Source organism: Galleria mellonella, unplaced genomic scaffold, assembly GCF_026898425.1.
Source record: "Galleria mellonella isolate WM207_F2 unplaced genomic scaffold, CSIRO_AGI_GalMel_v1 utg63, whole genome shotgun sequence".
Taxonomy (NCBI): domain Eukaryota; kingdom Metazoa; phylum Arthropoda; class Insecta; order Lepidoptera; family Pyralidae; genus Galleria; species Galleria mellonella.
The window spans coordinates 5,226,894-5,252,999 of NW_026442130.1; the positions used below are offsets into that span (position 1 = coordinate 5,226,894).

Here is a 26,106-nt window from a genome sequence, read left to right on the forward strand (position 1 = left end):
CAAATAGCGCAATTGATATCTTGAAATCTAACAAATAAGTGGAACGTAATCATATATATACATTTATATGTATTAAATATAATGGAATATAAAATAATTATTTATCCTCATAATGTAACAGAAAAATTCCAAATTTCCTTAATTTATATTATAAATTATTCCAAAGGAAATACAATTACCATAACAATTTTGCATTAGTTTAAAACACCTATTTTAAAAAAGACTGACGCATTGTTAAAGGTAGAGTATGACGAAAAAGTAGTAGAAGAGTAGAAGACGCAATTTCTGACTATATTATTGCACTATGTAATTATGCGACAGACAGACAGTCATATTAATAGACCAATTTATTTAGATTCCATTTGTCATACTTCGGAATTCATCATTTTGATCACGGTCACTTATACGAACAACTATTGTCAAAATTAACACTATCTACTTTGAAATCATGCCTGTGGAAATACTTATAACCATACAATAGCTAAAGATTGTGTCGCACAAATAAAACTGACTTCAGTTGTGTCAGAAGCAGTTATATTGATTTAAAAACTAAACTACTCAACCAATTGTTATATAATTTCTATTGAACCAATCTGTAAATAATTCTTTCAAATGAAAAAAGAATTTTTCAAATCGCTTTAGAACTGACGAAGTTATGAAGCAACAAACATAAAAAAATACAACCCAAATGAAACACCTCCTCCTTTCTGAAGCCAGTCGATAAATAGACAATAAATTTGTTGTATTATACATAGCTAAAATATAACTAAAAGTAGATAAAAAAGGAGACACATAACTTTTTTTATGGAAAAAGGGAATATTTCAATAGTTTATTTATTAATCTATATTTATACTAATATTATAAAGAGAAAGGATTTGATTATTTATTTATTAAATTATTTAATAAACTCAAAAACTACTCAACGGATTTAGAACATTTATTTACCTTCAGAACCCTTCATTATCAGGCTATATTTTATTTAAAAAAAAATTGAAATCCTTACGAAAATTGTAATAACCCAAAGTATTATAAATTTTGCTATTAAATTAATACAATATATCAATTAATTTATTAATTTACACGTATAAAGCCGGGCGGATTGCTAGTATTTTATAAAAACAATTATTAAGATCTTGCAATCTAGGAGTTTTAGGTATATACAAAATTAAAAATTTACTGTAGATTCAGAACTATATTACATTTAGTTAACTGACAAAAAAAGTTCTATCGTACTCGTAGATACCATGACACAGTATGAAGACTACTAGATGGAAGAAAAACTACAAAGAGCTTTTAAAAATGACTTTAATGACTTTTTTAAAATCTTAAATTCATTATTAAAAATAAAAAAGGAAAAACAAAAATATCTGAGCAATTTATGTTTACTTTGAACTTCGTAGTTTCTTTTATATACAGCGCATATTACATGTACAATTAAAATTAATACACATGTAGTTATTTAAATTCATTTTACAGTTTAAAAAATTTGTTGGGTAGTTTGAACGCCGTTGCTGAAGTAGTTAATTGCCAAGCTTAACCAGGATTGGAGGGTGGCTAATACTCCGGATTCTTCAGGAGCGTTCAGGGTAACTTGCACGAGACCATCGTTGTAAATTTCACCATCGGGAACTTGAGGTGCGGGCACTGGAAGGACTTCTACAGGTGTTTCCACAACTTCGGGTTCAGGGGGAGCGATGGGCAAAGGATCAAGATCAATGGGGTTGAGAATATGGTCGGGAATCACAAGTACTGGGTGCACTGCTATAGATGAAGGGTTCTCTTCAGGAAGAACAGGCTCAGGTAGAACAATCGGAGGAGGTACAGATTCAGGTTCAGGCTCGACAACTTGAACAGGATCTGCCTCGTCAACGATCTGAACAGGGTCTACAGGTTGAGGTTCAGCGGCAGCAGCTTCAGCGAGTCCTTCAGCGGTTAATGGGTAAAGCAAGTCAGTTGAAGATACCAATTCTTGGTTTACATGTTCCTTAAGTTTGATACCAACAATGTCACCAATTTCCAAAGGCTCGCCTTCCGGTACTCCATTTACAATAAGCTCGACAGGTTCGGCCACATCCTGGTCGATAGGGGCAGCAAACGCTGTCACCGCGAGGAGAGCAAGTACGAACACCTTCATGGTTGTATGCTGAACAAAAAAAAATTTATCTATTTCTGAATCTCTCAGAATATAATTTATTAATTATGCGTTTCAAAGAAAGAAATAGCCGCGACAGAATATTCATTGTGTCGTTTTGAACACTAACAAGTGCTAGTGTCGTCTTTTAAACATCACATAATGAAACCAAAAGAGTATTTTGGTTGTGTTTATCCTTTATGCTAATACTAATGGTTATCTGCTACTTCGCTTGGACATAGTTTTTTTTTATATACTATAAAGGAATAGCAGTGAAATTACAGGCTATGGAGGCATATCATCATTAATGATAGTCCTCAGAAATGGCAACGCATGAAGGACTACATGGACTGTTAATGTTTACAAACAACGACGATAGTTAGCACTTTACATCAGGTGAGCTATCAGCTTGTTTGCTATTCCATATCGTTTAAAAAATATATACAACGTTAAAAGTTTAAAGCCAGCTTTCATTACAATAGGTTAATTCTTTAAGGTGCCAAAAAGTAATAACAATTTTGTACACAAAATATTTAAAAAATATATAATTAGATAATTATAATAATTTCACATTTAAACACTTTATCAAAGAAGTATACCTAGTTACGTTTGATTGTTTACCAGCAACACAATAAAATAAATAAAAATCCTTAACTCACCTGCGTTGTCCACGAAAGTTTAATAGCATATGTCGAAGAAATAAAATAACTTGAGTTAAATTATTGCGAAAGACATCAAAGCCATAAAGATTAGATTGTGGGATTTAGTTAATTCATAAAATTAATAAACATTGGAAGTATATAATTTATAAGTAATAAATTATATTACATTATAACAGAGCAATTATCTTCCTTAATTTTAATAATAAAATATTATTGTATCAAAATTTTATCAAAAGGTGTAGACTGATACCTAATTTGATTGCCCTGTAGTCGCAACTGTCGCAGTATTGTACTTATTATTTTATTGTCTACATGATGATAATGACAAAAAGACTTTTCTATTATAAATACGAAGGTTTGTGACGATGGGTGAATATTTTTTTTATGAATGATAATGAAATGGTAACCCCGCCTGCGCTAACGGTATACGCTGGCGGAGAACCAGTGAGGGATGTGATAGGTGAGGATGAAAAGACAAGCCAGTTAGCCCATCGTGATAAATACACTTAGAATTCAGCACGATGGTTTCCAGGGGGGACCACGGGGAGATCGACCTGTAAGGGTATATTGTTAGCAATGGGACTGATAATCCGCATTACTAACAATCCCTTTCCCCCCTGATGGGTGAATATTTGTTATTCTTACACGCAAAAACTACTAAACAGATTTGAAGGTAATTTGGTCAAATAGATTATACAAGTATCATAACATAGAACATAAATAATTTATATACTGACTAGTTATACCTCGTAGTTCCGCTCGTGTATCAGTACCTATGTAAAATATCCTATGTGTTAAAACCAACCCATGTACCATTTACCAGAAGGAGACTTTGTACAAAAGTCGTTTGCTTGGGTACCTCTGTCCTATTCGTGTTTCAACCGTAAAGAAGTTGTGTTTGCATGGCTGTGTTTCGGTTCGAAGGGTGGGATATGGCGTGAATTTACAGGGTACAGAGGAATAACATCTGAGTCCTCAGGAATGGCAACGCATGGGGGTATCATGGGCGCAACAGTATACTATGTTATGTCCATGGTACTGCCCATATCTATAGGCGACGGTTACCACTTTTCTTTAGGTGGGCCGCCAGCTTGTTTGCCATTTTAAGTTGTATAAAAATAAAAATAAAATAAATATTTAGTATCGAATTTCTTATAAATCCGTTTAGTAATTTTTGTGTGAAAGAGTAACAAACATTTGTCCATCCATTTATCATTACAAATATGGTCGAGGGATGTGCAACATTGTCGATACTAAAATATCACCAAAGCCTAACTGTGGTTACCAACTCGACTGTCAAACGATGGCACTAGTGGCAACCCAATCTATGTTATGGGAAACCTATGTTCAGCAGTGGACAGTTAACAGTTTGTATGGATAGGACCGTGGAATATAGCTACATAGTATGTAATAAATTTTACATTTTGTTCCATAAAACCAATCAAGTAATCCAATCTTGAAAAAAACAAATCAAAATCTGCTCAATATTGAAATAAATTTTGTATAATATATACAAAAAGGCAGTCAACTTTTTGTTTTATTTATCACTGGGTGAATAAGGAACCTCCTTCATTATTAAGTCGATTAAAAATTATAATCAGTGTCATGTCATGATAAAATGAGAATAAATAATACCTCATATCACCTAACGCTTAGTGCACTTTAGTCCAACCTCTATCGTATTGGATTACGTTTAAGTAGGACTAAAGTTCATACTGTGCGGTCTCGCCATAGAATAAGCCGCGTCTTCCTTCCCCGTGAGTGTCGTAAAAACGACTAAGGGACGGCGAGTGATGGACAGCATCCATCTTAAAAGATCTGTAAAGCCTAACTGTGATTGCCAATCCGCCTGCCAAGTATGGCAACTACTGGCAATACCTCCGAGATATGATGATGATGATGGAAATTTATACAATTTAGTAATAATAACAGTCCCATTTTTTTTAACTCTGACAGAACCCCTACCAATCTCATGTGGTAAAGGGTGAAAATGTAACTATCTTGATTATTATATTTATCACAACAGGAACAGTTATCTAGTACCTAGGAGAGCGAAGAGATTGTTAATAACGGGGACTAGCGGCCCCTATACTAAGAATGTACCAAGCCAACCTTCGTACAATTCCCTTATGATGGGTCAACTGACCTGCTTTGATCTTCGCCTATCATCCCTCAATGATATCCCGTCGCCATATACTATTAGCACAAATACATACCATTCAATTAATATCCATTAAAAAACGTCGAATATCACTAACTACCCCATAAGAGATTACAATCATGAGTATATATGTATGAATTAAAACTTATTTCATTTGTTCATCTTTCATTTATTAACTTAATATGTCCTTTTAATTTTTATTTACTTTATTTTATTCGAACTTTTTGCTTTGTATATTCATTTATTTATATGAATAGTTAATATATGAGCCTTTTAATACATATAAGGGTGTAGGAAAAAAAACACTACGCCAACCTTAAATACAAAAAGGTTAAACGAAAAGTGCTTATGTTTATCAACATATATAAAATACCTATCGTCTATCAGTACATATCATTTAGTATGCAGTAGTTTTATTACGTAATGCGTACGTAGATGTATTGATTCTTCTATATGTGTAGGTACAGACTACATGTCCTAATTGTCCTTGAAGTTATCACAGCCATAAAAGTCGAGTCATTTGTACAAACCACGATAAAATTAAATGTACAATAATTTTAACAACTTTGCCGGGAGATATAAGAATTCCTAAAAGTAGTGGCATAAATTTCTGACAGTACACAATTTCATTAAGAGATTTTATTACATGTATATACGTATGTGTTTATAAATATAAAATAATCTAAGAGTTTGTGTCATTAAAAATGTTTTTGTGCTTTCGCATTCGTGATAATATTCATACAGATCCAATACGGAAACAATCTGTCTATTGTCAAAAAATCATCGAAATTTGTACGAAAATGATTTAAATTATATTCTACGTTGAGATGTCTATATAAATATTTGGAAAAAATTCATTATCGAAATCGTTTTCTAGAAATAAAAACAATTCTAAAAACATAAATTTAAATAATAAAAAAAACTACTACTACGTAAATATATATCGTATAAACCCTAGTATATTCTATTATATGTGCCCTAGTGTGGCAAGGTCTCAAGCTACAATAACCGTTTACCATTTACCATCAAATGGACTATATGCTTGTTTGCCACCTTTACAGTATAAAATTTCGGGACAGTTTCTATTTCAAATGAGTTTCAACCCTATCTATTGCCAAGGACAAGCTTGCCGGAATCTTGAAACGCAACAATTACAAATTAGATTAAAATCATTAACAATCATTAACATTGACAAGTTACACTAGTGTGCGTCTATCAAGATAAGACAAGAGTATCGAATAAGCCAATTACAATATTAACCCAATAACGTTTTAGTTCCTTTAATGGTAACGCAATATGATGCCATTATGCCGCTAGTGTTGTAATTCGAGAATGTAAATGTCACAACTCTAACATCAATCTAATGGAATTTATTTCAAAAGTAATACAGTAGATCAATCAATATATTAGGGTAACACGGACCAAGTCTAAGATCAAGTGGAAAAAGACTAGTATCAGAATAGAGAACATATGGAAAATGATCTTGATAATGACTGGTTATAAGAGAAATAAAGATATTATTAAAACTACATTAAATGTTTTATTTAAAAATACAGATAGTATTAATAAGGACTTATTGATCACAAATATAAATAACACATCAACAAAACACCAAAACTTCTAGATTCTTACAAACTAATTGTTAGCAGTGACAAACACAAGTACAGGTGTTAACTTTGGATCCCAACCTTTGTTAGGGGATTGCGGAGTTAAGTCTCCACTATTGTGTGTATTTGAAATTTTTACAAAGATATCTCGGAATTTCTTATCTATTGATGAATCAGTAGCACTAATGTTTACATCCTCGATGGTAGATCCTGATGGGATAACCGTTTTTCCAGTTGTATAAGGTGTTTCCTTCCCGAATTGCAGGTCCATGAAGTCATTGAGTATGCCTTCTAGAACCCTCTTGGCGTTGAGACTGATGGTGGTGTCCTGTACAGCTCTTGATAGCTCATCCATAGTCACGGTGGGTACTGAAGTCATTGTTGTTCTCTATGAATAGAATAAATATTTATATAAATATAAGTAAATAGGTAAGTTTTGCTAGGCAAAAAATAAGTGTAGTTTAGTTTAGAATTGGCAAAAATATGTTTGAAATACACACAGAAAGAAACAAAAGTAGACAATTTTAGAACTCTATTGTTATGGAAGTCGTTAAAATCCATGGTTTTTCCATATCAAAGAATTATAAGACGTCTACTAAACGAATTTACCCGATAAATCCATCAAGACGGACAAATTGACCTGGGGACCTATTATAAAATTTAAAAAGCTGATAAGTATGCAGGACAGAAATTTATTTATATATTGTACCACTTAAAGAATAATACAAATGTACTCGTATATTATATTACGCTTATAAAGTACAACAGGCATTCTTATGGCTATCTCTTTCATATTTTGAATACTTTTATGCTGAACTGCTTGTGAAGCAAAGCGGCTTTGAGGCCTTGGTTTTTAATCTCTATGGGATTTATCTTTCGATTGGTATTTTTTTAACTCATTGATTTATGCTTTTAGTAACGAATTCCGGATTAGTTCATTTAAATGTCAATAATAAACCTACCTGATTTCATCTTCACCTATCATTTATCCTTCACTGATATACTAATAACACGGGATTACCACTCCATTTCACTTAAAAACCTAGATATTTTATATGTTTTTAGGAACACAGATATAATTAGGAAGCAATAGAATTGACCGTGTGGTCCCAGCATAGAATAAGCCACCCCTTCCTTTCCCGTGGGTGTCGTAAGAGTCGACTAAGGGAGGGCGAGGGATGGTCAACAATGTCCATTTTAAAAACTTTCTAAAGCCTATCAAGCGTGGCAACTACTGGCAAACCCCCCCAAAGGAGAGGCTTATGTTCAACAATGTCAACACGCACGTGACACCACTAGTGTTGCAGGCGTCCATAGGCTACAGTAATTGTTTATCATCAGACACGCTGTACTTGATTGCCACCTTCGTGGTATAAAAAAAAATACATATTTTATTTTATTCCAGTATTAAATTATTATGCAAAGAACTTTATAAGGAGTATTCAATTTCTGCAACGCAATTACTGACGCTGACTGTGCCTACAAATTTATGATCAATATCATTATCAATGTTATTATTGATTACGTTTATTGTTGCTATTATATATATGTCATATTGTACAATTAACTGGATTAGCTAATTTATTACTATGATAACATGTATTAAATGGTTATTGGCCATGTGATATGCTTAATAGATATAGCAATGTTTTGGAAAATGACAAATTATTAAATTTGAGAAATATTCACATACGAGAATGTTTAAAATAATATAGTGGCTAACTAAGTAATAAAAGACTAAAACCATAGATTAAGAATGGTACCTAGCATTCTCTTTCTACGATTTAATTGCATAATTTAAAGAAATTACCTTGAATTTATTATCTCTGAAATGAGAATCCATATCTATTTGGAATTTGATTTGGTAGTACGTTATACTAAGTCTATGATTTGGACTAGTGATAATCTGAAACCACAGACACTATTCTTAATCTATTAATAATCTATTACATGACTCGTTTTCATAAATTAAGTATCGTATCTTCTATATATCTTATAGTTGTAGTATCTTCTAAACTTACAATGAGGAAAGAATTAATATTTTAGTTTTTAAAGGATTTATTAAAAACGCATATCAAACTACTTTTGAAAATTCTTTGACCTATAGAAGGCCATATTATTAGCAAAGTATGTGGATTTTATTAAAAAAATCCATACGAAGCCGGAACGGGTTACTATTCTTTAATAATGACCTATAATAATAGTATTTTCTTCCTAAACTTGTTTTGCGCTATCAAGGAATATTACTGCAACATATTATTACGGCTTTTATATCTCATATCTCGTCAAAGAAATGTCTCATAGATTTATAAATAAAGAAACCCTAGTGGATCTTTTAGAAATTAGTTTCATGACTTAAAAAAATTATCATTCTAGATATTTAGTTATTGCAACAATGAATTCAAATATCTAGACAGTTCCGACAAACATAAATACTTATATCATATTACATCATATAACTCTAAAATATATTTTTTTAAGAAACTCTCACATATGTATAAATAGTTTCTATAAAAATATTTAACTAATCAACTAATTATATTTAGCAATATATAAAACATTGAAATCTGCTTAGCCACTTGAACTATAAAAATTCAGATGTCTGCATGATCTTATATTATATTACACTTAGTTATATTGCCATAATTTAAAATCTATTTTCCCAAAAAAAAGTCTCCGTTCACAAAAAACTTAATATAAGACGAATATGGAAGTGTACCTTATCGTTTCATAATTCCGTAAGATATCACATAACGTTTACATAAAGTGCAATAAATTGAGAAGCTCCTCCTTTGAAGATGCTTCCGGCTGCAAAAGCGAGGCTTACTTGTTACAGTTTGTTGATAAATCCGTCGAACTTCGACGTCAGGTTGTGAACTAAGCAAACTAAGACTGTGATGTATCGACCCACCATACCTCTATATAAATCACGTTCAACCACTCGAGATATGGCGTTGGGCTTGTCAGTTGACGATAAATACATCAAAATAAACATTTTATAGTGAAAAATTCGCATGACCTCACCTCGAAGTAGATAACTTGAGGTTAACTTTTGGTGACTCAGAGATAATTTAGTGGGTATGTTTTTACTATATACATACAGTGTATTTTAGAATACATACATACAGAGTGTACATTTTAGAATCGTCATGAAATGTAGTTTTGTAATAATGTGCCAAACGTGTGCATTACGTACGTACGTTTTTTTTTTTAGACAGGCTTCGTTCATACTTCATACTAAAAATTATTCGACTTGAATTTTTTTACAAAAAGGTAAATTTTTAAAGTAACGGTAAGAAAATCCTAAACAAAGTTTTTACCGGAAAGCAACATTATATGTTTTTCCTTTCACATTAAAAAAAAATTGTGAAATGAATCATTTACCATCCACAAAAACATTAAATATTTATTATTTATTAGGATTATTAATAATGGAGTGTAACAGCCCCAATTTTAGCAATATACCCTATCAGGTCGACCTCATGCAGTTTCCTCTGGCAACCGTCTTAACTAATTTATTTGAAATTTGTTAGGATAGGTTAACTGACCTATTTTCATCCTTACCAATTACCTCTCAGTTGTGGATACCATTATTATCTATCGGTATATATTGATAAGGTTATCAGTGTATACCGATAGCGAAAGCGGAATTATCATTCCATATTTACCTATAAGAAAAAAACATACGCGTGACTGTATAAGCTACAATGTCTAACCATTCATTTCTTTTATGAGAGGAGCGCCCTCTGACATCAAGAGTTTTTAGACTGCCCTCGTTATACTTAAAGTAGACCACGCCTCACCCTAACAAGATGAGAGAACACCGGAGGTAGTCGTCCCTGGAGTTGAAGGCGGGGGTAAAGAGGTCTGTTCCGAGGCCCTTACCTAACCCTCCTTTATGGAGTTTGGAAAACCTATCGTTGACGTCGTTATAGATGATAGTCTCTGGCATAGCTTACCGGCGTGACATATTCTCCCAAGCATGCATCAAGTAATGATGATTACGAAATCATAATGTCTATTACATATTGATATTGATTATGTCTAAAACTAATTTTCTTTACAACTTTCAAAACGCTTTATTCTAGAAGTGGAAACACCACACACACACACACACCATTCCACAAAAAACCAACTTTGATCTTAATAAAAACATTTTTTTTTAATCTAATTATTTTAATATAAAAATTTCTAAGCAAGTAATCTGAAAGTAAAAAAATATTTTTCAGATAAAAAAAGAATTTTCCAAATCGATTTATAATTGACCGAGTTATGAGTTAACAAATATAGAAAATAATACCACAACTTCCTCCTTTTTTCAAGTCGGATGAAAAAGATAACAATTGCATCACATAATCTATCAATTTGTCAAAATTCATATGTATATATAGATAAATGTTTATAAAACGATAAAATAGTAGACATCATTATGTGTACAATGCAGTTTTTTGCAGTTTTAATGCGATACAGCGAATGCGCCGTATTACATTAAATTTGCAAAAAAAAACAGTATTTGGTCACGTGCAATTTGTATTTATTTGGTCCCATATGTACAACAAATCAGAAACTTTTCTTGGAATTCCTGATAACGAGGAAATCCTTACATTTACATTGACTTACCAAGCTGAAATTTGGTACACTCCATACGGTATGCATACATTTACTATAAAAGAATTTCTCTGAATTCTCTTGAGAACGAGGGATGGCGACTTCATGGAAAATAACTAGTAGTATTAAGGTCCAAGCCTTAATAGTTCCATATAAAGGCTTTCAAAATGATATTGACTGAACGATTATAATTTTTTTTACTTAGAATGACAAACAAGCTGACGGCCCACCTGATGGAAAGTGGTAATCATCACCTATAGATATGAGAGACATAACAGAATATATGTATTGCTATTCCTAAGGACTACTAAGGTGTTATGCTTCTATACCCTGTAAATTCACCCTTCAAACCAAAACATAGCCATGCAAACACAACTGCTTTACGGTAGAAACACGAATAGGACACAGAGGTGCCCAAGCAAACGACTTTTGTACAAAATCTCCCTCTGGTAATATCAGTAGAATTCTTTCAATTTATCATGAAGGGCAACACATGAAAGTACATCTCATCATTTTTAATAACTCAAACTCGCATGATCTAACCTAATAAACCTTATTTAAACAGCACTGGTTCCCTGTCCCAAAAATCTTAATCTAGTAAATGGTCCATATATGTAGCAATTTTCATTGAAACCCCTTTAGCCAATTAAGCGTGATTGACAAAGACAAAGTTCCACGTTTATAATAATAGTAGGAAGTAAGATTAGTGAATATGTAATAATCTGGCTGGTTTCTCAAATATTCTATGTATTGGTTGAAACATCATATTTCTAGAATAAATCGCTTTAAGGAAATGAGTATTTAATATTTACTGGTATTAGTATGACAAACATAAAAAGGTATTATCAGCCATCTACAGTACGTTATTAAAACAAATAAATACGCTTGAATTTGAGTTTTCAACTAAAATAAGTATTGCAATAATTAATTACTAATAGATACTTTGAAGATGTTTGTGTTTCGATCATTAACCGACTTCAAAAAGGAGAAGTTTCTCACAATTTTTTTGTATATTTTTTTATACAACTTAAAATGGCAAACAAGTTGGCAGCCCACCTGATGGAAAGTGGTAACCGTCGCCTATAGACATGAACAGTACCATGGACATAATAGAGTATACTGTTTCGCCCATGATACCCCCCATGCGTTGCCATTCTTGAGGACTCAGATGTTATTCCTCTGTACCCTGTAAATCCAAGACATCACGCCATGATGCGTTTATACACTATCTTCGGTATTTTTTACCGATTTTGATAATTTTATTTAATTAAACGGATTTACCCTGTATTTCCTAAACTAAAGTAAACCTTAACTAATACATTTATATATATATATATATATATATATATATATATATATATATATATATATATATATATATATATATATATATATATATATATATATATTGAATTATTGAACACAATATAGCTAATCTAATCGCTTAGTTATATTACTGTAATACTTATATTTTTAAAATGATAACGCATCAGGTGTGCCGTGGACAAATGAGTAGACATATGTCATGTAAATATAATAGTATGTACTTAATATTTTATATACATATCGTACCTATATGCATTAGGGTATATTTATGCATTTGTTTATAGATGACACATGGAATTTTATATTCTAGCATTAAACTGATGGTTTTTGGAATATTTTTGTTATCTTTATGAAATATTTGTGTGACCATCCCAAAGATAAAACTTTAGTTGAATATTTACTGTAAGAGTAACATACCATAAAATCTGTGTCTTATAAACTGAGTTGTGACCATTTTGTATTGCTATGGCACACTCAGAAACGAAAATTGTATTTAGCTTTATGTATTTTTTTTTTTAATATTTATGTCATCTCGCTTTTTTTTTTGTATATGTATGTTGTAATTTATGTGCTGTAAGTAATGCAAATAAATTATCTATCTATCTATCTTATAATACTATTTTTGACTTTTACATTTCAGTCTATTGGTCGGTAATCTTTAAAAATTGTTTACGACTATAATACCTAATAACAGAGCTCCCCTTTCTTTCTCGTGGACGTCATAAGAGGCGACTAAGGAATCTGAATAGTCGAGAGATGAACAGCAGCATCCCTCTTAAAACATCACCAAAGCCTAACTGCTATTGCTAACCCGCATGTCAAGCGTGGCAACTACTGACAAACTCCCAAATGGGGGAGGCCTATGTGAATTGCTGATATGATGATGAGGACCTAATAGTAAAGTCAGAGGCAATTGTCAACTGTTACAGTTATGTTGAACGCAACTATTGATATGCCAAGTGCCTAACTTATATAGAGCGAGTTGGTTACTGTTTCTAACTCAGATTAATAATATTTTACCAGAAGGAGACTTTGTACAAAAGTCGTTTGCTTGGGTTCCTCTGTCCCATTCGTGTTTCAACCGTAAAGCAGTTCTGTTTGAATGGCTGTGTTTCGGTTTGAAGGGTGGGATATGGCATGAATTTACAGGGTACAGAGGAATAACACCTGAGTCCTCAGGAATTGCAACGCATGGGGAGTATCATGGGCGAAACAGTATACTCTGTTATGTCCATGGTACTGCTCCTGTCTATAGGCGACGATTACCACTTTCCATCAGGTGGGCCGTCAGCTTGTTTACCATTCTAAATAGTATAAAAAAAATATTAATCCATTATCACTGAATATTTTTAACAATTTAAAAGTCAAATGTAAAACTGAATAAATTGAAAATCCATTTTCTAAAAGCTCTATACCCACTATATTGTTTGACCGTAATAAGACCGTGTCAGGCACGAAAAGTAGCGTATACCCACTGAAACAGATCAGCACCGTTCAACACCCATAATTAACATGTATCATGCATAGTAAAATTGTTTACATTATACCTTTTAATTTTTCGTTTTAATGCTGCTTCGTTTTAATACACGGAATGGTGAACCCACCTGCGCTATCAGTATACGTTGGCGGGGCACCAGTGAGGGATGACAGATGAGAATGAAAAGGCAGGTCAGTTCGTCGTGATGAATGCCAGGTCCATTCGTCACGATGGTTTCCAGGGGAGACCATATGGAGGTCGACCTGATAGGGTATAGCTAATAGTGGGACTTATAATCCACATTACTAACAATCCTTCCCCTCCCCCTGTAGACTGCCTGCAGACACTAGTTCGGCATCATCAACTGTAATATAGTGAGTGTATAATACACTCCACATTGTTTTTTTTACATGTTTAGTTATTGTGCAGGCGATAACGGAACAGTCTACTACCACTTCATACAAATCAACACTTGATAATGTCCACCATTTCCAGGTTTTGATCAACAAAGTGTTGGTAAAGAAGTTATCGATTGCATTAAATGTCGCGGGGACTTTACTAAGCTACCGTTACCTTCGTGTGGCTATAAGAGCCGTTACACAACTTCAAGTACAACCAAAATTCAGTTGTATTTAATATCAAACAATAAAGAATTTTTTCCTACTACTCTTTTGATCTGCACTGAACTTTATATTATTTTTTTTTAATATTTTTAATAACCACCATTCGACCCTCTTAAGCCTGGTGTTGCGATTATAGGCATAACCTGCCATGCAAACTCTTTTTGATATAATTTGTGGAAATAAATTAAAAAATTATATAATACTCAGTTCTTTATTTCAATAGACATTAAGTTAGTTATGTGCTGTAACAAATTTCCAATTTAAACGATGGGTCCTACAGCGTTGCCTGCAGGGTTGGGCACAACAGCAATGACATCAATGGGGTTGTACTCAGGGAGGGGGATAGGGGGCGAGATCACGTCGACGGGGTTGAGGGTGGCCTCAGGGATGGGCCTGTCGATGATGTGGACTGGCTCAACGGTGATTTCGGGCACGGGGCGCTCGACAACGGGGTTAGAGGCGGGCACGTCGACAGACGCCTGCAGGAAAAATAAATTATGATGATGATAAATGGATTTCTAAATGTATACATAGAGCCAAATTAAAAATCCATGTGTGTAATAGATAAAGAAAATATCATATTAGATACCTATACTATAGGAACTTTCCTTAGTTTCTCAGTGTTTCAAGTTTTCATTGAGATCTGATATAATCACAACATAAACACAGTTTGTATTCATTGTTCCTGTCCGATATTATATTCTGAATCTAGGATTGAATGACTTATTCATTTTGTTTCAAAACATAACGGGACTAAAATCTACAATAAAAAAAATATAATTCTTACCTGGTTCTCTTGGTTGATGTTCAAGATGATTTGAACAAGTGGGCTGTTGGAGGGGGCGACGGGGGCAGCAGGGGTTTCCGGTGTTGGCTCAGGAATTGGAACTGGCACAGGTTCGGGGAGTATCGGCTGAGGTTCAGGGACTATTGGCTGAGGCTCGGGGTCGACGATAGCTTCGGGGTGAACGGCAACCTCAACGGAGGGCAGGAGGTCCAAAGGAATAGCCAAAACGACAGCGTCCTATATAAGAAAAAAAATATTTTCAGTGAGAAAATTTTGAGTAAACCAAATTGTCAGTAATTGAGGTAAACATTATGAAGAAATAGTCTTATTTCTTAAACGTATAATAAATTTAATTTTATAAATTCTAGCATGCTAAAAGGAATTATGTTAAGGTTTATTATTATATAAACAATGAAACTTAACTATTTTATATTACTGAACATTGAGAATTAAGCCAATCGTTAAAAAGCGATTATCCCTTATGGACTCCTACGATACAGGTTCGCCTAGTGCGGGGTCCAATGTACTCATGTCATCTATTTCTTTTGTTTAACAAATAAATAAATATCCCACAAAATAAAAATACCACTAATGAACTACGTACCACTTCTTTACCAGCTGCGCCGGCTGCTGACAGAATGTTAAGACCGTTAATCAGGTAAGGCGCCAAGTCGGTGCTGGTTTCTGAGCTCAACAGAGCTTCGTACAACTCATTCAATCTCCAGTAAGAGAGGTCTCTAGCGGGGATGACGACAGAAGTACTAGGCTGAAATAAAATACTAAGTAATAAGTATTATGACATGGAAACAAAACTTTATTCGGGTTACATAGACAACATATATTTAAATAAATACACATAATGTTAACAGAGATTTAAAAGAGTAACTGTTGAGTTTTTTGTGAACTCTTCTCAGCAGATAACAACTTTCCGAACCCTGCATTCATAAAAAAGTGACGATAAAAAAGTGCTTGTAAACAAGTCTATTTGAAAAAAGACGATTTGAATTTAAATAGCGTATTTAAAGAGGGAGAGGAGGCGTAGGCCGTACCTACCCTGGAATTATCTGGCGCCCACCCCATGATGTTGACCGAGCGTTCAGATACGACATGCAAAGACTATATATGGGTCTTTTTTTTTGGGACCAGAACCCCCCTCCTCCTCTTCCGTTTCTATATTAATCTTAAATACGCCTATGTCGGGTTAATTCGTATCAATAGTTTGAGAACTCTGTGAAGGGAATATATCAATTTTATATACCTGGGCAGATCCGGCAAATATGTCTTGCATCAAAGCATTAATAGCTTCTTCGAGGTAAGGTATGAGAGTGGGATCAGTCTCGGGATTCTCCAAAGCACTGGACAGGTCTTGAAGAGTCCAAGTGGATAGATCAACCGCGGCAGTGCTGATGTAAATGTATTCCTATAACAACAATTATATATTTAATATACTGGTATCACTATTTTATGCCAGGCTAGACAAATATAGTCAATGTACTTACGTAATCCAAACCGGAGAAGATAGCTTCCATGTAAGCGTTCAGTCCATGTTTCAGAGCGGGCAACAGAGATGGGCTAGTGATTGGGTTCTGGATAGCCTCGGACAGCTCGCTTACAGTCCATCTGTGGCGGGTACCAGCAGCCACCGCTAGCACAGCAACGAATACAGCCAGGAATTTCATGACTCAGCCTTTCTGATAAATAATCAATATATATCGTAAAATATACTCTAACTCCCTTATTCATAAAAACTAAAATCTCCTAAAAACCTATTTTAACTATTGAAGTGTTTTGTTATTGTCTTTCCAATTGAGAAATTAGCGTAAAATAAAAGGACTAAACACTTAAATAGCTAAATGAGAGGTATAACGTCTTTATAAAGAAGGGGGTAATAGCATAAATGTTAAAGTTTCTAAGTATATTTGAATATTTGTTTATATACTCATATAAGAAACTTAATGAATCTTTAAAATTATAAAAATGGAATGGTAACTTCCGCCTGTAATATTGGTATATGCTGACAGGTTACCAGTGAGATATATATAGTGAAATAAATGAGAATGTAGTCAAACCAGTTGGTCCAATGTGAAATATTCTCCAGGAATTAACCACGATTAGTTTCCAAGAGTGCCCGCGTAAAGATTAACCTAATAGGATACTGCACAGGATGTGGATGATACACCATGCTCTAGATTAATAAACGAAGCTGGGAAGTTCTGCTAATTTGAATTATTTGGTGTAAATGGGAACCATAGACACTTGACATAGACAATTATAGCTCATTCATCTCATGTACAAGTACCACTTTTAGATGCTAATCTATCCAATATTACTATAACTAATTATCTTTATCGCCTTTTCTAATTATAATAGTTACTTGTGATAACAACAAATTTCTAAATTGGAAATTGCAAAGGTATGTGAAATTTCTTTCCCGAAAGAATTAATGTATCTTCGGATTAATTTATACATTAACGATGTTTTCCATCAATGGAGAATTAGAAAATTTAAAGTAATACACAAAGTTTTTCGTAGCGCCCAGATTCGAACCTACAACCTTTTGAGTAATTAAGTAGAATATCACTATGCCACGACGATCACCGCAAGAAATTACTATCTTCACGCCAATACTTTTATATGGTAAACAGAAAACTATTTTATTTCATGTACATTTATCACGTTCTTTATTTATTTAATTATTTTCAACACTAGCATTTGTTCAATAATTATTTATTATAACAAATATACACTTACCTACTGTCGATCTGTTTTGATACAATTTTCAAAATCGCCAATATATATACACAGTCTCAATAAACGATAATAACTCCATTATCACTATAAATTTATGGCATGCAGATTGAATACGTCATATCGCAAACTATAAGTACATCTTTATAACACGATGTAAATTAATAAAAGACTTAAAATTCAGTAGGATATTTTGGTTTGGTTCCGTATTGGTCTTATTGGAAATTAAGTTTCACCACTGATTTGTCTTAATAAATGTATCTTATTTATAAAAATATTCTTAATATGCGCATTAGGATGGAAAGGGATTGTTAGTAATGGAGACTGAGAATCCCATTGCTAGCAATATACTCAACCAGGTCGACCTCCTCGCGGTTCCCCCTGGAAACTATCATGGTTAATTCCTGATGAATTCATCATGATGGGTGAAACAGGCCAATTACTGTTTTCATTCTCATCTCTCACCCTTCACTGGTGCTCCGCCAGCGTATCCCGTTAGCGCAGGCGGATTTCCGTTTTCACCCATCAAAAAAAATATGCGCATTAAAGGAAATATCTTGAGTAACTATTAAATAAATAAATATTGAGTCAAATTAAAAGGCCCAACTATCATTTCAAAGCTGAACACACATTCACTTATTACTACAAAATTCAATGATTATGGGAGTGGTTATTTTCCATACCTTAATTCTAAGTATAACAGAAAGAATTGCTATTAAATATCTATACTTATAATAAATCTGTAGAGAAGTCAATTCTGTACATGAAATATATTTCCAAAATAACTATCAGGCGGTGATTAGTGATCGATACTGATGCCAAAAATGCAATCAGTAAAATTTTTGTCTGTCTATCTATATGTTCGTTATAGAAACATAAACTACTCGACGGATTTTAACGAAACTTGGTACAATTATCCTTCATACTCCTGGGCAGGTTATAGTATACTTTTTATCACGCTACGATCAATAGGAGCAGAGCAGTGAAGGGAAATGTTAAAAATGTCCACCCGCGCGGCGCCGGGACGGGCCGCTATTCGTAAAAATCTACGGTAATATAATCACAAAAAGCGCGATAAAGTTCACGCGTTGAGATCACTCACGTTATAATATGGCGGGCATTATAGCGGGAAATCATTATTTTTTTATAAGTAATATCCACTGTTGAGCAAAGATCTTCTTTATATTCTTTCATATAGTTCCATCAATACGCAGAATCCAGAATTATTCGATCAATCAATCACTCAATCACTTTTAAGTTCGATTCAAGGCCCACTTATTATAATTAAAACAAAATCTTAAATGTAAAACGGAATCTAAATATTGCTATTTCCTAGAAATCGATTTATGTATGGCTCGTATTAATGAGTAAGAACACATGAAATCTTGTACAAATTATTTTTATACGTACGTTTGTTTGAAAATTCTCGTTTTTATCGTTTAATATAAGGAAGGTTTTTAAATTTCAATCGCTTATTTGTATTCGATTCCCTGTGTGTATAAACAATTAATCATTCGCCAATATGTATAATAGTTGAAATACATATAATATTTGAGATATTACAACAAGTACATAGAGTAGGAGGGAAGGGATTGTTAGTAATGGGGTCTAATTTTTCCATTACTAGCAGTGGGTGTACTGCTAGGTATCAGTATCAGGTCGACCTCCACGTGGTTCCCCCCAGAAACTGTCGTGGTTAATTCTAGTGGAATTCGTCACGATGGGCCAACAGATCTGCTTTCATCCTCACTCCAATACTGCTAGCGCAGGCATGGTTGCCATTTCATTATCACCCGTTAAATTACATACAGACTGGTAGAGAATGCCATCAGGCATTAAGATGTAGCCTTATTTTAATGTGTACAAAAGTATAAATAAATAGAGTGCTTTCTACCCAATTAGATAGACAGTTAGAAGTCTTCGTTATAGCTTATTAATATGCCAATTCCACTGGATAAATCCGAAAAATCAGCAAACACCGCGGACACCTAATAGAATATCATGGCTTTGCTTGTATTATAATTATCTAAGAGTTTTATATTGTGTACTTAACACCGGTAATAGAAAGATTAAATAATTTAAGATACAATTGACAGTTGACAACCTTTGAAATTTGGTTACGATAAAAAAAATAGTGATAAACAAGTAATGACAACATATCGAGAAACATAATTGAATTAAACAATTAAACTTGCTAGTCCCGCGGCTTCGTTCATGATTTTCAATTCGACTGAACTGACACGACAATGAAATTACAGGAGGTATGTTCTGTATGTTCTAGTGAAATGTACACAGATCACAGTTTACTCCGTAATATCATCATCATCCATCACACAACACAACACAGCACACAACACCATCAGCTTGTTTGTTTATTCCAAGTTGTATGAAAAAAATATCTCCCATAAATGCTCCACCAACCTTAATAAATAATTGTAGTATGTCTTTTTACTGAATTTAGTAATTTAAAAAGAAATTATTGTGTGCAAAAACGTATTCTATAAATTGTTTAAGATACTCAAATACGAGTAAAATACAAAAATATGTTTTGCAGGATTCATGTTAGTACTGTTAGCCAAACAAGTTTCATAAGTTTGTATAGGTATCTAATTCAACACATACACTACATATTTCGACATTTTATAAATGTTAGATGCCTATTTTATGTACAGAAATAATTTTTTTACTTTTTTTACATATAGATATATAAATGAAACCTAAGATTACATTTTCCGATTAGAATCTTGTCATAACACATTGGAATATTATCACTTCCATCAATTATATTGACAAACAAAGACATTTTTATTAAAAAAAATTTTTAGTATTCTAATTTAAGTAAGCTCATTAAGTTTGTAACTGAGGCCATTATTTTTAAGTCAATAATTAAATTCTAGTTTGATTTTTTCATCAGTTTTAAAAGACTAGACAATAATTGGTTTTATTATTTGTATATTTTAAACTTTCGTGTTGTTTACACATTTATTATTATTTTATTTAAATGCCGAAGAAGTTACCGATCAACTTGATCAAAAGCTAACCGTCACTATAGATATAAACAAAACTATCAGTGTCACAGGATACACAGTGACCGCGAGGTATCTCTAGTTCCATTCCTGAAGAAAGATTCAAATTATTATCTACTAACAATAGCATGATCTTGGAATCTAGTAATTTCATCACCATATCCCATTCTTCAATCCAAAACACAATCATACATATCATATACATATTGTGCCAAATAACTGCATATATATATATATATATATATATATATATATATATATATATATATATATATATATATATATATATATATATATATATATATATATATATATATGTATATATATATATATATATATGTTAATTTTAGACTGATAGTAAGATAGTAAAAAAATTACGTTAGTAGAAATAAATTAGTGAAGATACACAGAAACATTTTGGCAGACAATATACTGATATACTGAACTGAAAATACCTGAACAGGAAATAAGATTATTTATTTACTTATTTATCACAAAAAAATTATAAGGTGAGTACATTGGACCCCGCACTTGGCGAACCTGTATTGCGGAAGTCCATAAGGAATTACCAAGACAATAAGTATTATCAAGAACATAAGATTTTAAATAACCTTACATTATATAAACTAAGCGAGCTCCCTATTGTAAATAGAGGTACGTGACTTTTGATATTCATCTCGAATTGGCCAACATAAAATATTTTTGCCTCCACATCAAAATTTCTTTGATCTCATAAGTTGAACAACTTTACCAACGTCAGCGTAATTCGGCAGAGATAGCTTTTATTATCAGATATTCCGTAAACGAAATAGAATCAGTGATTACATCACAGAGAATTTTCTTACAAACTCATCATATTAATTAAGAACTTCAATGTTTATAATCGTAATATATTGATTAATATATCTAGGATATATATATATATATATATATATATATATATATATATATATATATATATATATATATTGATATCTTAGATTATATAGATAGAGCATCGAGTCTCAAAGACGAGTCAACTTTTTGTCAGCTAATTGTCAAATTAGGAGGTGACCTGTTTTTTTTTATTAGTGTTCTATATACTTACGCACACAACGTATCTATATTTAATAAATACAATGTGTTTTTACAAATTAAAAAGATACAAAAATTATAAGACAAAATAAATATAGAAATTTTTATAACTTCACTCATAACCATTTATTACGCAAAATAGTATGAAAAAATTGTCCCGTTTTTCTCGAACTATTTGTATGGAACCACTCTATCCATACAATCTAAGATTGATATATATCCTGATGTATTAACAATTGTATTATGGTATTTATAAAAATCCAATACGTAAATCAAGCAAATAACTTCATAAATATTTTATTGATCTAGGTTTTATCTTATGGAAGTCCATATCCCTGAAACCGTTCGGCACCTAAACTGCAAACTTTCTCGCAGTTTGGGTCGCGAAACGATAACACTAAGCTCCGAGCAGCGATTTAATAATTTGCCTAAAGATGTCTCATTTAGAGATGAAAGACGTATCGCAAAACGTCATAGGTTGATGGCCAATATGGAAGGTTATGGAAGTTTTAGTAATAATAGTGGTGTTTAATCTTCGAGTGTTGGTAGTCACACACTAATTAATGGTATCGGAATTAAACAAAATAGTTCGAATCAAATATCCAGATAATAACTATTCAGTAGATAATTTTTAAAAAACTTGTTAAATTTTAAGGAGATATGATATTTATTACTCATATTTTAACAACTCTACTGATTTGAATAAAAATTGGTATACATATAATCCGTATTCTGAATGAATACATCATATAAAGGATTAAAACTAACGATTCTAAAAAATCAATAGTGACAAATCAAAATTACCAACCCAATTTCGTACAAAACCGTGAAATTGGGGATGTTTCTACTACAAAGAGTACACCCACATAACAATATTATTAAAACAACTACTATTTTTCGCTCTACATTTATATTTATACATTATACTAATCCATTTGTGTTTTTGGAATCCTTATTTAAGTGAACATATAAGAAGATATACTTCATGTTCATAAACATGTAAGTCATGAACATATTATATTAAATTCAATACGCTATTAACGCCTGTAACAGATTTCATGTCAATTTTACATAACTCCAATATTAGGAACTCTCAGGCGCTCAACAGGTACTCCAGTTATTAGAGTCTAGTAGGTATGTACTTAATCGACACATTCCCTCCGATGACCATTATTAAAAAACAACTAGAGGTTTATCAATATTGTTATACAAAATAAAATATAAAATTATATTTTATATTGTAGCATCATAAACATGACATATGATATCATCATCATCATCACATCGAGAGGGCGAGGGATTGGCAGCAGCGTCCCTCTTAAAACATCTATTAAGTCTAACTGCGGTTACCAATCCGCCTGCCAATGTTTATTAAAGGAATGGTAAACGTCACCTGCGCTAACGGTATTCTCTGGCGAAGCTTCAGTGTGAGATGATAGGTGAGGATGACAGCAAATCGGCTCATAGTGACGATATTATAAACTTTCCAGGAATAACCGCGTGGAGGTCGACCTGATATGGATAGCAATATGGCGTTGCTCATTATAAATAATAAAGGGACTATTGGTAATAGTGACTAGCGGCCACATTACTAGCAACAATTGTTGTCGCCCTCTTTGCGAACCCTCGTGGAAACCATCATGCTTAGTTGCCGATGAACTCATTACAGTGGACTAACTGAGATCATTTAATCCATGTGATAAGTTGAAAGGCAGATGCCTTTTCATTCTCACCTATCATCCCTAACTGGTGCCCCGCGGGGGGGAAAGGGATTATTAGCAATGGAGTTGCACAGCCCCATTGCTAGCAATATGTCTTATTAGGTCGACCTCCACGTGGTTCCCCCTGGAAACCATCGTGAACAATTCTTGTGGAATTCGTCACGATGGGCTAACTGACCTGCTTCATCCTCACCTATCACCCTTCACTGGTGCCCCGCCGGTATATACCGATAGCGCAGGTAGGGTTACCGTTCCATTATCACCCATTAAAAAAAAACTGGTGCCCCGCCAACGATATACCGTTAACGTATAAGAGGTTACCATTCCATCCATTAAAAGAAAATATATTTACATTTTTTCAAAATATGTCTACAATCTACAAAGGGGATACATAGGATTGTTTTATGATAATCATTAGACATCTATCTTGCCTACTTCTTGTTAAAGTTGCTATACTTGTATGCACTTTGCAACTTGTCATGATCCATATAGTCTGTATGGACATTGTTAAATGTTTTATTATAAAGCTATCTTGTGCATCTAATAAATAAATAAATGTAAAACTATTTTCTTTGTTAGCATGATGGAAGGTCCACAATAAATGTTAAACATAGCAAAATGTGGAACTCGTAACAAGTAGATAGTTCCTTACGTAAATAGGTACTAAAGTAACAATCAACAACTAAATACATTGTTGTAAGATCAAACTATAGAATAGTAGCTACATTGTTAATGAACAAGGATATTACCCTACAGAGATAAAATACTACATAAAACAAGATCTTGTTAAAATAATAGAGCAGTTAAAGCGAAATTAAAAGCTTTTAAAATGTGGGTGTGTAGAATAATGCTGAAGGTATCCATGGACGGATCTCAAAGCGATACAGTTGTACAGAGTAAATGGAAAGGTTAAATGTCATCACAATAAAAGAGATTCGCGTTGTACTGTGTTTCCGAACGTAGATCGTCTTTGTTCATCTATGGTGTTCATTCATGTGAATTCATACCATAAACATCGGAATTTGAAATGGATTCTGTATTCGCTACAATCTGTAATAATGAACCTATAATTTTTGTTTAGTGATTATATTAAAATAAATTTTCAAATAGATGTTACCAATCATTTGTCTATTGCTACAATGTTTCGATAGATATATATCCAAGCATTCTTACACCTCCCTAAGGTTGCCTGAGAGAGAATGTTTATAGCACTAACTCCGCATTGTACACATATATTGTACTAAAAAATAAATAAATAACAAAGCTTAGTATAGCAAAATGTAATTTATCACCCAAAACTACAAAAATAAGGACACAAATCCTGACTTATGATTCAGGATAACTAGATCTGAAATTTAGGTTTTCAGTTTCACTAAAGTTAAAAAGCTCTAATGATCTGCTCTACAAGATATCTTACAGAATAAATTAATAAAATATAATTAAAAAAAAATAAAAAAAAATCTTTTTTTTTTGAGGCTCGAAATGTACTTCTCTCGGTTCACAGAAGTTGTACACACATTTTTCAGTGGATACTTCACAATGCGGCCTTTCTGGAGACTCGAAGTGTACCACTTTCAACAGGGGTCGCACCTGTTGAAAATCGCCCGTTCGCAATTTCAAGTTTTATAAAAGTCATGTAGGCACGGGTAGTCACCTTGTGTTAAGAGGTTCTAGGCCACGTTCTTATACACAAAGGCTTAGCGGTAAGTAACATTAATTTTTCACAATCCTAACATCATTTTAAAAGCTCGGAGGTTTAGGCTGAAATTTAATCTTGGGAACCTTAGGCCACATTCAAGCGCAGCCAACTGAATTGTAACCACTCAGTTTTTTTTATGCAACTCAGAACGGCAAACAAACTGATAGCCCACCTAACGGATAGTGGTAAACGTCGCGTATATACAGTACCATAGAAATAACAAAGTATACTGTTTCGCCCATTATACACTTCATGTGTTGCTATTCCTGAGGAAGGTTGTGGAAATTCTTGTAGTAATTGTGGTAATCAATCTTTGAGAGTTTTTTTTTTTTTATACAACTTAGAATGGCAAACAAGCTGACGGCCCACCTGATGGAAAGTGGAACCGTCGCCAATAGACATGAGCAGTACCATGGACATAACAGAGTATACTGTTTCGCCCATGATACCCCCCA

General features: G+C 33.0%; 3 protein-coding genes across 3 annotated transcripts; all 3 read right to left on the reverse strand.

The window, feature by feature from the left end:
- Nucleotides 1-1,289: 1,289 nt before the first annotated feature.
- On the reverse strand, nt 1,290-2,928 carry LOC113521705 (magnetosome-associated protein MamJ-like). The gene is made up of 2 exons (XM_026907335.3): nt 2,792-2,928; nt 1,290-2,144 (listed from the first exon to the last, which is right to left on the reverse strand). Exon 2 carries the CDS (start codon nt 2,133-2,135, stop codon nt 1,479-1,481), a length of 657 nt encoding a protein of 218 aa, XP_026763136.2. The 5' UTR covers nt 2,136-2,144; nt 2,792-2,928; the 3' UTR covers nt 1,290-1,478.
- Nucleotides 2,929-6,472: 3,544 nt separating this feature from the next.
- LOC113521899 (uncharacterized) lies at nt 6,473-8,420 on the reverse strand. Its single transcript, XM_052899842.1, has 2 exons — nt 8,373-8,420; nt 6,473-6,950 (listed from the first exon to the last, which is right to left on the reverse strand). Exons 1-2 carry the CDS (start codon nt 8,403-8,405, stop codon nt 6,591-6,593), a joined length of 393 nt encoding a protein of 130 aa, XP_052755802.1. The 5' UTR covers nt 8,406-8,420; the 3' UTR covers nt 6,473-6,590.
- Nucleotides 8,421-14,788: 6,368 nt separating this feature from the next.
- LOC113521935 (calphotin-like) lies at nt 14,789-17,074 on the reverse strand. Its single transcript, XM_026907611.3, has 5 exons — nt 16,883-17,074; nt 16,642-16,803; nt 15,988-16,149; nt 15,384-15,620; nt 14,789-15,075 (listed from the first exon to the last, which is right to left on the reverse strand). The coding sequence occupies exons 1-5, from the start codon at nt 17,060-17,062 to the stop codon at nt 14,857-14,859; spliced, it is 960 nt and encodes a 319-aa protein (XP_026763412.2). The 5' UTR covers nt 17,063-17,074; the 3' UTR covers nt 14,789-14,856.
- Nucleotides 17,075-26,106: the final 9,032 nt, after the last annotated feature.